The sequence below is a fragment of the Neophocaena asiaeorientalis genome, unplaced genomic scaffold, assembly GCF_003031525.2.
Source record: "Neophocaena asiaeorientalis asiaeorientalis breed wild unplaced genomic scaffold, Neophocaena_asiaeorientalis_V1.1 scaffold627, whole genome shotgun sequence".
NCBI lineage: Eukaryota > Metazoa > Chordata > Mammalia > Artiodactyla > Phocoenidae > Neophocaena > Neophocaena asiaeorientalis.
Window position 1 is genome coordinate 241,260 of NW_020174427.1, and position 14,281 is coordinate 255,540.

The following is a 14,281-nucleotide window of genomic DNA, read 5'->3' on the forward strand; positions in this document are numbered from 1 at the left end:
GGGTTTAAAATTTACAGCCACAGACAGGTATGCAAAAACGGAACTTCTAAAATTTCTCCCTACTAAACTTAATTTACCTTTCAAGCTGAATTGCCAGTTTTAGGCAGCTCACCTCCCATTTAAGGCTGTAAAGCTTCATCTCCCTCTGCACCTGGGACTGAGAAGCAGCCCTTCCCCGTGGCCTTGGCAGGCGTTGGGTTCCCGTGCCATTGGAACCTGGCTGGCCACTGCTCAAGAGGAGCCCGTCTTGTGGTCCTCTGGAGTGCCTCTCTACAGGGCTGGCCATCTCCCCGGGCTGCATTCTGAGAAGCCGGGCCACCCTCTCTTCTGTGATAACCTGCATCCTTCCGCCAGACTTCTCTAGGGATGCCATCCGCTTCGATGGTCTGAGCATCTTTGCTCTTACCCTTTTGTCCCCATGTCTAAGTGGTAGTCCTGACCCACGGAATCCCTCCTTCAGATCCCTGGCCAAACTCTTTTTTTTTTTTTTTTTTTTTTTGCGGTACGTGGGCCTCTCACCGCTGTGGCCTCTCCCGTTGCGGAGCACAGGCTCCGGACGCGCAGGCTCAGCGGCCATGGCTCACCGGCCCAGCCGCTCCGCGGCATGTGGGATCCTCCCGGACCGGGGCACGAATCCGTGTCCCCTGCATCGGCAGGCGGACTCTCATCCATTGTGCCACCAGGGAAGCCCCCTGGCCAAGCTCTTTATCAACTTTTGTGCGGAAAAACAGCTCTTATATCATTAAGAGCTTTTCTTCCCTCTGGGATTATGGTAGAAACAACAATGCTTTAAATTCTTCAGTTTTGCTCCTGATCTATGAAGATAAGCTTTCAGGATTAAAAAGGAAAAAGAGAGCTTTCCTAAATTTCTGGAGACTGCTTTGACTTTCAGATTTACCTCTGCTTTAGGTTTAGAAGAATCTAATCAGGAACTGGAAAACCCAGGGGTTGACTCTCTCGTCCTAGGCTGCATTGCCTCTCCCTGTGGAAGAAAGGGTATGTGGAAGACTCAGGCAGCTGCCTGAATGATGGGTGCGAAAGGGCATCCGTCCAAGAGCAGCAGGGAGGGGACCGGGGAAGCCGATTCTTTAACAGCCCAACAGTGGTGACCGCATATTGAGTTTAAGCTGTGCACAATTTGTGTGTTAACTTAGTGGATATAGAATAATATTAATAGCAAGTGCCTGTCAGTGCCAGGACTGTTTCCAGTGATTTTCTACGTTAACTTCTTTAGCCCTCAAAACAACCTGAGAAGTAGTACTACTGTTACTGCCTCCATCACATGAACCCGGAGCCTAGACGAAGCGAGCTTTGTAACTCTTCAGCCAGTAAGTAGTGAAGCTGGGTCTTGCAGCCCAGTAGCCTGCCTCTGCTGGTAACCGCTGGTTCTGTTGTTGGTCACGGGCTGGGAGGCCACAAGTACTTAATTTGATTATTATTGAAAAATACTTTTCTCTTGCATTTGTTATAATTTGGTTCTCTTCTTTCGGGAGTTTGATCATTTCATAAAAGGTGGTTCTTTTCCTGTTTAGGAAGGCATCATCCCTTTATTGTTTTGGTTTGTTTCTATACTTACGTGTATTTCCTCACTAACTTAGCTGTTTCTCTGATGTGGATAAAGAGACTTCTTTATCACTAGGGTTTAAACTCTGTATCATCTCAGCCAGTGATCTGCTTTCCAGAGTTGTGTAGTTATAAAAACCTGTTTATTAGGGAAAAGGGCAAAAATATGTGAAAGTGGAGAGATGAGTAGAGTGAACTTTTCATGTGCCCAGCACTCAGCCTCAGCAGTTTGAAGCTCATGGCCAATCTTGTTTCATCTATACCAGGAGTTCTTAACCTTGGCACTACTGACATTTTGGACTGGAAAATTCTTTGTGTGGGAGGCTGCCCTGTGCCTTGCAGGATGTTTAGCTGTATCCCTGGCCTCTACCTACTAGATGCCAGTAGCACCAACCCCCCACCCCCTTTCTGGTTATGACAACCAAAAGTGTCCCCTGGGGAGCAGTTCATCCCTAGCTGAGGACCACGGATTTATGCTCACTCCACTCTTCCCATCCCCTCAAGATTATTTGGAAGTAGATCCCATACATTAAATCAAACCCATTTGGGGATATATTTTTAAAATATAATGTCTCCAACTTTGTTAGTCCATTAGAGAGGAAGGGAACAAAGATCTAATTATGTTCCTGTACGAATTGTCACGGCAGCTAGCCACTCTTGGCTGCAGAGATGGCCATAGTTCCTACCAGCTTACCAGTATTGATATGAACAAGGAAACACAAAGAAATCGGTATTGTGCTCCAGCCTGTACATTTTTAAAAACCATAGTAAAATATACATAGTGTAAAATTTTCCATTTTACCCATTTTTAAGCATATAGTGCAGTTCAGTGGCATTAAGTACATTCACATTGTTATGAGACTATCACCACTCCTCTATCTCCTCTAGAGATAGTGGAGACTATCTCTCCACTCCTCAGTCCTTGGCAACCACTATTCTACTTTCAGTCTTGATGAATTTTACTCTTCTAGGTACCTCATATAAGTGGAATTAGATACTTGTCCTTCTGTGTCTGGATGATTTCACTTAGCATAATATCTTCAAGGTTCATCCGTGTTGTAGCGTGTGTCAGAATTTTCTCCATTTTAAGGCTGAATAATATTCCACTGTATGTATATATACCACATTTTGTTTATCCCTTCAACTGTTTATAGACATTTGGGTTGTTTCCACATTTTGGCTATTGTGGTTAATACTGCTATAAACATGGTGGGCAAATATCTCTTCAAGACCCTGCTTTCAGTTCTTTCGGGTATATACTCAGGAGCGGAATTGCTGGATTGTATGTAATTATATTTTTAATTTTTTGAAGAACCACTGCTTTCCATGGCAGCTGCACCATTTTGCATTCCCACCAGCAGTGCACAAGGGTTCTAATTTCTCCACATCCTTGCCAATGCTCATTATTTTGTCTTTAAAATAATCACCATCCTAATGGTGTGAAGTGGTGTCTACTTGTGGTTCAGCCCGTACCTTTTAAGCTGTACCTCTGGTAATTGAAAAGCAATTCTGTTAGAACCTTCCTGCTAGAACTAAGTGCTGTTATTGTGTATTTCTACTTTTACCTTGGAACAGTTTGTCCTGAACCCTCAGCTAGCCATCTGTGACTTACTCCTGGGAAGAGGCAGGGGGAGTGGGTTGTGTTTGTATGTAGGGGAAAGCTTTTAATCCATATTGAAGTGTTGCATTTGCACATTTACCATGAACAGTTAAGGGAAAAGATTCTGGTTAGATATGTATGGAGTCAGAGACCATTAGAGCTGGAAGAGGCATTAGAGACCAGTTCATGAAAAGAAATTGAAACCCAGAGCATGTAAAGCTCCTCTTCTTGACTTGAGGGTAGTGACAATGTCTCGCTCACTGTCCCCAGCATCTAACACATAGAGTCAACCACTAAATGTTTGTGGATTTAATCCATGAATTACCTAAGCCTGACCAGTTGGCTTTTCAGTGTCAGGACTAGGGCATTCAGTTGGTTACATGTGACATTATGGTGACTAAATAATGGCAGTTTGCTTCAATGGCCAAGTGAGTCTTCTCTTTCTCCTTTTCAGTTGCTGGCGTGACAAGACTAGATGTAGTTTTCCCACAGTGAGGCCCTCTCTTCCTTGGAGATAGGTTTGAAGGGGTCTTGAAGACGACCAGCCCAGCTCAGGAGCCCTGAGGAGCCCTGGGTTGGCTGAGTGATGGCAGTCAGGCTTTGATCACTCTTAAATCTCTTCTACTTCATCCTTGCCTCAAGCTTGCACAGTCCAACCTCCCTGTCCTGTATTTGTGTTTTGCATTCTGGGAAAGCCCGGCTCCTAATGGGTGCCTCTGTAGGTCTCTCTCTTTATTCTTCTAATCTAGGAGGTCGCCATCCTGCCTGCGTGTTAGAATCACCTGAACACTTTGAAAGGGCCTGACGACAGGCCAGATCAATCAGAATGATTGAGGATAGGACGCAGGCATTATTTTTTAAATTTTTTAATGTTCGTAACATCCCTCAATTTTCACCTGTTTCAACAGTTTTCCTGATTGTCTGCCTGAATCTTATCCCTCCTTAACGATGAACTTCTTGTCATTTACTTTGGATCTGAAGGCACACAATGTTGATGTTACTTTACAATTCCTTGTAGGTTATTTGTGTTCTCTTGCCAGTTAGATTATAAACTCCTGGAGGCAGGGATCATGCCTTTTTTCTCCTTTGTCCTGTTGGCTCTCAAACTCGAGTGTCCATCACAGTCACTTGGGGGGCCTGATAAAACACAGATTGCTGGGCCCACTCTGGGAATGTCTCATTTAGTAGGTCTGGGTGGGGCCGGGGAGTGTGCATTTCTAACAAGTTTCCAGGTGATGCTACTCCTGCTGGTCTGGGGACCATACTTTTGAGAACTGCTGCTCTAGCCCCTGAACCATTCTTCATGCACAAGGGTGCTCAATAATTACTGGCCAGCCAAAAAGAATGGTGGAAATTTCCCCTTGCTTGCTCTTCTGAGTAACTATGTTCTGCTCTCACTGTGGGCTGGTCTGCAGGCCGAGACAATGAAAGAATGTGTGACCGATTGTCTACAAATAATCATAACTTTGACTTCCTAGTTGCCAATTCCTTTACATTCTGAACCTTGCTAAGACAGTTATTTTTCTATTTGTGTATATGTGTGTGTGTGTGTGAGTGTGTGTGTGTGTTGTTGGTTGTGCATTTAGGCTATAAAGAGATGACCACATCATGCAGGATAGGATCCCAGTTCACCTTCTGTCTTTCAAGGTAGAAATCGAGTATGAACAGTAGTAGGAATAAGTTTTTGGAAAGACTGGGGAAGGGTGATCTCCAAATAGAGGGGAAACACAGCACAGTCAATTTTAAAAACAAGAAATTCTCTGAAAGTGTTATTTTCTATGAATTATAAGGAGTTTAAAGTATTCCTGTTATTGGGAAAACAATGAGCTTTGGGTGGAGCTGACGGCTACTTGCAGCCCTACCTTGGAGCATAACCCTGATGAATTTCACTAACAGCCACAGTTTTTCGTAGCATGAAAAACTGTCGAGGCTGAAGTTGAGGGTTTATTCAGATGCTCATATCCTCCATCCGTTCTAAAAGCAAATTGATACCGAAGTTTTCATGCTGAATACTCTGCAAAGCTTAAACTGCTTTTCCAACGTTAATTAATGGTTAAACCACTTAATGTATTTTGGTTTTGTGTTAAATCAGCTGATCTTTTCTAAGGGTATTGGGGAATTTTAGTTTCTTTTAGGTAAAATATTTTTGGGAGAGAGGTCACTGAGATTTTTCTAAGGAGATGTGGTGCCTATTTTGCATAACTGGATAGTTTTGGTGTTGAAACTTCAATGCAGGGCTGGTCCTTACTTTGTGGGTCTTTAGTGGTACACCTTGGATTTGAGCAATGTTCTTGCTTATTTCGTGTTAATTTAAAATGAGAAAAATTAGACTCAGAAGACAGCTGATGGTTGTTTTGGAGAAGCATGTGTTTTCTGAGGTACCAGTGAGGGAAGCCTCATGGATTTGATTCATCTGCATCTCCAGAAGAACATAATGCTGGGTGGTGGGGGAGGGGAAGACACCCAGCAAAGTGATCTCACAGTCTGATAAGGCCCCTTCCAATAGAAAGTCTCCTGTTTGTTGGTGGGAAAGCAGCTTTGGCTAGTCTCAGAGATTGGAGAAGGAAGTTTTGGGTTTGTCACTTCTTATACCAGATGAGGGTATGGTTATCTTTTCAGTCTCTCGCACCTCCTCCAAACGAATGCTCTACTGAGGAAAACATCCAAGTCTGAGATGCACCTTGACGTAGAATCTGAAAGAAGTAGGGAAAACTCACACACAGGCCAAACAGTGAAAGTCTCGATTCTCTCTTTTTTTTCCCCATACAGGTGAATTTTGTGGCATGCCAGCTCTTTGCTTTGTTTGCTGCTTTCTGGTTCCGCAGCTACTTGAGTCCTGGTAAGACCAGTCCTGATGTCCGGCATGCGTTCGCCACCATTTTGGGCATCTATTTTGTCATCTTTTGCTTTGGCTGGTGAGTATGAGCCTCCTGAATTCTAATGTTTATCATTTGGTTTTGTAGCGATATTCTTGGCATTTCCCAGGCACTAAGGAAAAAAAAAAGATATTCACTCGTATTGTAAAATGTTGGGGATGTTGAGAAATCTCCATTTACTGTAAGAAACTGGAACCAATAAACGGACTCTGTTAGAAATCAATTCAGTGAATTTTTCTTAAAATTAGACTTCTGCTGATCTCACCTTGGGTCATGTAAATGGAATGTTCTAAGGTTTAATTTTCCCAACAAGGGCCCTGTCCTAACTGTTGTAGATATTGGTGTTTTTCTTGCATCACTGCTAGAGATACTGGTGTGACTCCTGCATTTAGAGTAGAACAATAGTTTTCGTGCTGGTGTTAGGGAATGTGTCATTCTTTAACAGAGAAAGTCTGTGGTCTAAGACTTTCTCTACTAGGAAAGCTGGGCAAATCCCCTGGGAGGGGTACTTCTTGGGGAAGAAGTTTTAGGAATGAACATTTCTAGAAGTACAACTTAAGGGAATTTGTGACTTTGTTCAGGGTAGTAGATTGTGGCTCTTCCTCCTTCAATGAAAATTTGAGAAAGCATGGTGAGTATTTTGGTATCTGGGGCAGCTCAGTTGTGGTCTTGATACTCTAAAATTGAAAGAAAGAACTCTCTTCACTGCAGTTGGCAGACTATGTCATGTCTTCCTAGTGTCACACAGTATCTTAATTACATAGAACGAAAATACTTGATTTATTTTCTCCTACATAAACATGGGGTAACTGATCACTTGCTTTTTTGTGGGAGTGGAGGTGGAGGTGCAGTATGGGTGGCCAAGAGGTATGTTAATATGAAATATATTCAGTGTTTCCCTTTCCTCCCCATGATGGCCTACAGGTACTCTGTGCATCTTTTTGTGCTGGTGTTAATGTGCTATGGAATCATGGTCACTGCAAGCACATCCGATATTCACAGGTAAGACCCTGGGAATGAACGATGCAAGGTGAGGCTTTTCATGATCTTTGAAATGTATTTCTAGGATGAAGGGATGCCCTCCCCATTTGCCACATGTGGCGTATCCTAAGTGCTTTGAGATATCAGAAAGGAGGGATGGGAGACCTTAAATGCTGGGAGTCTTCAGAGAAAGCTTTACGGGAAAAAAGTGTGATGTGAATTGGGACTCAGGTGAAAGAGAGTTTGTCCGAATGAGGCAGCCTCATTTGTGATAGCACCAACCTGGAAGCAACCCTACACACAATGCCATGGATGAATTTCAAAATCAACATGCTGAATGAAGGAGGACCCACAAATTCTGTTCTCAAAAATGCAAACTAATCTGTAGTGACAGAAATCAGATCAGAGGTAACCAGGGGTGAGATGGCTCAGGGAGATGTGAAAGAAGCAACCTGGGGGGTGATGGATAGGTCTGTTATCTTGAACTTGGCTGAGATTTTCTGAGTATGAAATAGGTCAAACTTTTGTATACTTTACATATGTCCAATAAGTGTTAAAAAAAAAAGGAAGAAATATTCTTACTATGCTATTTTGACTTCAAAGTGCAGAAGTAATCTAATTCTCCCTTGCAGACTACACGCTTGAACAATCCAGGGAGATACCTGGAAGAGCTGTTTTGCACTGTCTCTGTTTCCCATGGTCTTTCTGAAACCTCAGAATTAATTCGGCCTCAGTAACACTGGAATGGAAGCTCTGTGGGAACAAAGACTTTTCTCTCCTGTTCACTGTTATAGCCTCAGAGCCTAGAACAATACCTGGCACAAATAAAGGCTCAATAAATATTTATGGAATGACTGAGTATACTTGAAAAGAGCTTCACCCTTCTATGGCTTCCTTTCTGATGGCTTCTCATAAAAAGCAGATGCCTTATTTCAGCCTCAGAAAGTTCTTTGATTAATGAGACTATTAGCACAATCACTTTCCTTCTTAAAAGCACTGTAATTTAATTTTTGAGTGTATAATCTTGTAATTACTTCCAATAAATTTCTGATTTGTAAGGGAAAATATTTTTGCCTGCTTTTAACTTGGATAGTCATTCAACTTTGTATTCAAAGGAGCTCTGGAAATTTGAATTCTAATCATCTCTCTTCTAAGTGCCCTCCTTGAAGGGGATAGAGTCATTCCTTCAGAAGGGAAATAGGCAATCCGTACTTCTATAATTTGGTTTTGGAAATGCTTCATATTATGACAAAATGCTTTTTTCCCTGGGAGGTAAAGATGCCTGGCTTTTCCTGCACTTGATGTTGGAAGCAATTAAATGATTTATAAAAGCGTTGTTGCATCTCTAGAGCACATTTCCAGCTACCTTACCAGTTGTAATTTGTCACCTTTCCCCACACTTGTGTGATGTTGGTGAGGTGCAGTCTGTTTTGCAGAGGGTCAAGCTGCATTTCCAGGTTCTCTGGGTTAGTCTCCGGCCAGGAGTGGAATCTTCCAGCTTTGGCAGAGACTTTACAGACAGGCTCTGACTGTTTCCCCCAAATAATGTTGTGGTAGCAGAGAGCCGTGTCATAAGACCGAAAAGAAAAAATGCCAGAACAAGTTCTTCCCCTCATTCTTTGCTTGTGTGGTTGCCAATACTGCAGAAATAGGGAGTGGTTCACATTTCCCGATGGATGGAAGTTGTTTCCTATTGCCGCTGGGAAAGAACAAGAAGCTGGAGTCAGGAAGCCTGGCTCTTTCCAGCAGTGTGGGTTTGGAAAAGCCGGGCAGCTTCTTCGCATGTCAGGTTTCCTGCCTATGAAATGTAGGGTTTGTGGTGGTTTGAGCTTAAGTTCTCTCCAAGACTAGAATTTCTGGGTTCTTTGTGAATTGTTTTCCTCTTCCTTTCACCGAGTTATGAGCCCTGTCCTGTGCATAGCTGGGAATAGGAGGGGACAGGTAATATTTGCAGCTATGTGGAACGAACCCATTTCAGGACTGATTGTTGTTATCAGGATTTATCTAGAGAGTTCTTGGGGTACCATTTCTGTTTCCTTCCCAAGCCACTCTGTTGGGCAGAAATCACAGGTAGTCACTTACCTCATATGAACCAACTGGAACAGAATATAATATCTCCTGGGATGGAAGGCCTCATGTGGGAACTTGGTGATGCAGTTACCAATTTTGGAGTACTTGCTTCGTGCCAGGTGCTAGGCTGAGCACTCCTAAATATATTATGTTTCATTATTTTGATCTATAGACCCTTATTTAGTATATCACTTAATATACTATTACATTTACTATTTCCTATCATTGTTGCTAATATATTCTTTCTAGGACAACTCTATAGGATACAGATTTTTTTCCTGAGATGGAGAAAAATGAAAGCTCAGAGTTGGGGAACCAGATCCATACATATGATTTTAACATTATAATTATATATGTTAGCGTGTAGCACTAGAGAAATACAGGCAGTGGAGCAGCGAATTGTGTTGGGAGTGGGGGTGGGATGGATACAGCAAGAGTATGCCAGGTGACACTGGAGCTGAGCCTTATCTGATAGTTAGTTTCCAGATAGACCATAGGAGGGAGCAAGGAGTTGCAGGCAGAGGAAGGAGAAAGATTCCTGGCCTGAAAATGCAGGATGTAGTTGTGGAAAGGGAGCAGTCCACTGTGGTTTAACACAGGGTGGATATGGAACATGGTTGGAGATGAGTCCAGAAGGAAAGGTAGAGCTTAGCATGCGAAGCACCTTGGATGCTGTGTTCAGGAGTTTTGATGTGATTAGGTAGTGGGATCCACTGGAGACTTTTAAGACCAGTAACATTCATTGATTGTTTGTTCACTCAACACACAGTAGGTTCACCCAGCACACAGTGGTGAATGAAACACACATGACCATCCTTGCTTTCATGGAGCTTTCAGGCTTGTAAGGGAGACGGTAGTTAATCAGATTATCACCGATCTTTATGTGTACAAGTTGATGAATGTTTTGAATGGTGTGTGTCTGTGCATTGGGGGTTTATACTATAGGATGGTCAGGACGTGTCTCTAAAGGAGGCCGGGGGGTGAACATGAGTAGGTAGGTGGTAATTGAAGCCTCAGGCATCCGCAGGGAGGGTCCTAAGCAGAGCACTGGGAATGCTAACACCTAAGGAGTAGACTGAGGAAGATGAGCTGAGCAAACGCCTTGGAAGAACTGACCGGAGAGCTGGGAAGGAAACAAGGAGAATGGAAGCCAAGAGAACAAAGTGTTTTGGGAAGGGAGTGGTTGGCAGTATGATGATGGTTTGTATTTTAGGAAGATCATTGTGTAAACAGGATGGTTTGTGAAGAGGAAAATCTGAGTGAAGGACCTTACAGGCCAGCGGTTCCCAGCGCTGGCTGCACGTTGGAATTATACCTGCTAGGTTTACCCCATCCCAATGAAATCAGGGTATCTGGGGGTGGGGCCCGGTGCTCCCCAGGTGATTCCATTACGCTGCCGTAGTTGAGAACTACTGCAGTGGTCCAGGTGAGAAAAGACGAAGGGCTCAGAGCAGTGGGTGTGAAAGTGAGGAGAGGGGATGGGCTGGGGTGGAGATGGACCACAGGACTTTGTGACTAATTGCATGTGGCGGGTGAGGGAGAGAAAGAAGAGAAAGTTGATTGAGTGGGTGTGCAACAATCTGATCCTCTGTGTTTTTGGTTCCAGATACTCCTTTTTTGTAGCAATGGGCTACCTTACGATATGCCACATCAGCCGAATATACATCTTCCACTATGGCATTCTCACTACAGATTTTTCTGGGTGAGTATCTTAATTTGTGTGGGGACAGTTGGGCTGCTGACTCAGTCCAGCAGCCCCCTGACTGCTGAGTCCCTTGACTCGGTCCCTTGGGGTCTGTAAAGATCAAGCATGCACGTAAGAGTCATCGGCAGCTCATTAAATCGGTTGGTAAGACTGTGCTAATGAGGTTGAGGTTGAAGATTTGATTGCTCTGTGGGACGGTGAGCTCTGCTATGGCCCACGGGCTATATCTGTCTGGCCACCCGTTTTTGTAGTTACACTGGAGCATACCCAGGCACTTACTCATTTATGTGTTGTCTCTGGCTTCTTTTGCACTACAGTGGTAGAGTTGAGTAGTTATGACAGAAATTATATGACCCACAAAAGCCAAAATACTTACAATCTTGCTCTTCACAAAAAAGGTCTGCCAACCCCTATTCTAAGGTCCTTAACACAGAGTTGGTGTTTATCTCCTACTGGTTAATAATACAAAATTCTTCCATACTAGCTGATGAATAGCTGCTACCCTGAGCCCCGTGAGTGCTGCCTGGCTGCCCTGGCCCCCTCCCCAGATCCCCCAGACTTCTAGTGATGAGAAGGGCAATGCCTGGCACAGCAAGGGTCTCCATACTTCTTCTAAAAATTTTGTCTGTTACCATAGCCTTAACCTGGGGGCCACCCCTCTCCTGATTGGTCACTGGGTGAAGACGGCGGTGGATCAGTGAAAATTCTATTGCTCTGTTGGTATTTGTTTAGGAGCAACTTTTTATGAATCTTGAGGAATGGGTACTAAAGCAGAGCTACTTCTCATGACACATTGTACATTATCCACGTTACTTCCCTAGGAGTTTGGTCATGGTCTACGCAGGCAGCCTGGAGTCAGGGAGAGCCTGGGTTCTCCTCTCAGGTTGAATTGCCTTTCATTGGATGAGTTGGTAGAGAATAGTCAGTGAAATAAAGAGCTACAGATTACTGCCCATAGGTGTGAACGTTGCAAGTTGTGCAACTAAACTGTCCCACTGTGAAGAGGCTTCGGAAGGCAAAGTGTTGTTTGGGACACAAAAACTGTTGCATTGGGATTTCGATAACCGTAGTTTGGTCTCAGACTAGCTTTTTGGGCATCGGTTCCTCTTACCCTCGGTCCTTTCGATTTTACCTTTTTCTCTTTGAATTGCCTCCTTTTTTCTTTATTCCTTTCCTCCCAGATTGTAGAGCATAATTTTTCAATTTTTCTGAAACATGTTCACAAACTTCTTTACTTTTTAACAATGTGTACTGCTAACAAAATACGGAAAATATGGCAGCAACAAAGATAACAATATAGTCGTGAAGTTATAGCGTTAAAAGTAATTTTATTTTATTTTTAACAATAACATACATGTGTCCTTTAGAGGAGTAATGGTAATCCCTTGGTTTTTTAAATATATTTTTTAACATCTTTATTGGAGTATAATTGCTTTACAATGGTGTGTTAGTTTCTGCTGTATAACAAAGTGAATCAGCTATACATAAATATACATCCCCATATCTCCTCCCTCTTGCATCTCGCTCCAACCCTTCCTCTCCCACCCCTGTAGATGGACACAAAGCACTGAGCTGATCTCCCTGTGCTATGTGGCTGCTTCCCACTAGCTGTCTGTTTTACATTTGGTAGTGTATATATGTCCATGCCACTCTCTCACTTCGTTCCAGCTTACCATTCCCTCTCTCCATGTCCTCAAGTCTATTCTCTACGTCTGCATCTTTATTCCTGTCCTGCCCCTAGGTTCTTCAGAACCATTTTTTTTTTAGATTCCATATATATGTGTTAGCATATGATATTTGATTTTTCTCTTTCTGACTTACTTCACTCTGTATGACAGTCTCTAGGTCCATCCACCTCACTGCAAATAACTCAATTTTGTTTCTTTTTATGGCTGAGTAATATTCCATTGTATATATGTGCCACATCTTCTTTATCCATTCATCTGTCGTTGGACACTTAGGTGGCTTCCATGTCCTGGCTATTGTAAATAGAGCTGCAGTGAACATTGTGGTACATGACTCTTTTTGAATTATGGTTTTCTCAGGTTATATGCCCAGTAGTGGGATTGCTGGGTTGTATGGTAGTTCTATTTTTAGTTTTTTTAAGGAACCTCCATACCGTTCTCCATAGTGGCTGTATCAATTTACATTCCCACCAACAGTGCCAGAGGGTTCCCTTTTCTCCACACCCTCTCCAGCATTTATTGTTTCTAGATTTTTTGATGATGGCCATTCTGACTGGTGTGGAGTGACACCTCATTGTAGTTTTGATTTGCATTTCTCTAATGATTAGTGATGTTGAGCATCCTTTCACGTGATTATTGGCAATCTGTATATATTCTTTGGAGAAATGTCTATTTAGGTCTTCTGCCCATTTTTTGATTGGGCTGTTTGTTTTTTTGATATTGAGCTGCATGCACTGCTTGTATATTTTGGAGATTAATCTTTGTCAGTTGCTTCATTTGCAAATATTTTCTCCCATCCTGAAGGTTGTCTTTTCATCTTGTTTATGGTTTCCTTTGCTGTGCAAAAGCTTTTAAGTTTCATTAGGTCCCATTTGTTTATTTTTATTTCCATTTCTCTAGGAGGTGGGTCAAAAAGGATCTTGCTGTGATTTATGTCATGGAGTGTTCTGCTTGTGCTTTCCTCTAAGAGTTTCATAGTGTTTGGCCTTACGTTTAGGTCTTTAATCCATTTCGAGTTTATTTTTGTGTATGGTGTTAGGTTAGGAAGTGTTCTAATTTCATTCTTTTACGTGTAGCTGTCCAGTTTTCCCAGCACCATTTATTGAAGAGGCTGACTTTTCTCCATTATATATTCTTGCCTCCTTTATCAAAGATAAGGACTAATCTCATAGCGTTGGGGTCGGAAAAGATACTTGATACAATTTCAATTTTCTTAAATTTACCAAGGCTTGATTTGTGACCCAAGATATGATCTATCCTGGAGAATGTTCCATGAGCACTTAAGGAGAAAGTGTATTCTGCTCTTTTTGGATGCAATGTCCTGAAAATATCAATTAAGTCCATCTTGTTTAATGTGTCATTTAAAGCTTGTGTTTCCTTATTTATTTTCATTTTGGATGATCTGTCCATTGGGGAAAGTGAGGTGTTAAAATTCCCCTACTATGATTGTGTTACTGTCGATTTCCCCTTTTATGGCTGTTAGCATTTGCCTTATGCATTGAGGTGCTCCTGTGTTGGGTGCATAAATATTTGCAGTTGTGTCTTGAATTGATCCCTTGATTAGTATGTAATGTCCTTCTTTGTCTCTTGTAATAGTCTTTATTTTAAAGTCTATTTTGTCTGATATGAGAATTGTTACTCCAGCTTTCTTTTGATTTCCAGTTGCATGGAATACCTTTTTCCATCTCCTCACTTTCAGTCTGTATGTGTCTCTAGGTCTGAAGTGGGTCTCTTGTAGACAGCATATGTATGGTTCTTGTTTCTGTATCCATTCAGCCAGTCTATATCTTTTGGTTGGGGC

At 42.5% G+C, this 14,281-nt stretch overlaps 1 protein-coding gene across 2 annotated transcripts in view; it reads left to right on the forward strand.

Annotated features, from left to right (window-relative positions):
* MBOAT1 (membrane bound glycerophospholipid O-acyltransferase 1) overlaps nt 1-14,281 on the forward strand; it is a 106,407-nt gene that overhangs the window by 46,637 nt on the left and 45,489 nt on the right. For both annotated transcript variants that reach the window (XM_024756742.1, XM_024756743.1), the window contains 3 exons: nt 5,933-6,078; nt 6,964-7,041; nt 10,697-10,792. In XM_024756742.1, the coding sequence (XP_024612510.1) occupies nt 5,933-6,078; nt 6,964-7,041; nt 10,697-10,792 (320 nt within the window). The remainder of the gene's footprint in view (nt 1-5,932; nt 6,079-6,963; nt 7,042-10,696; nt 10,793-14,281) is intronic.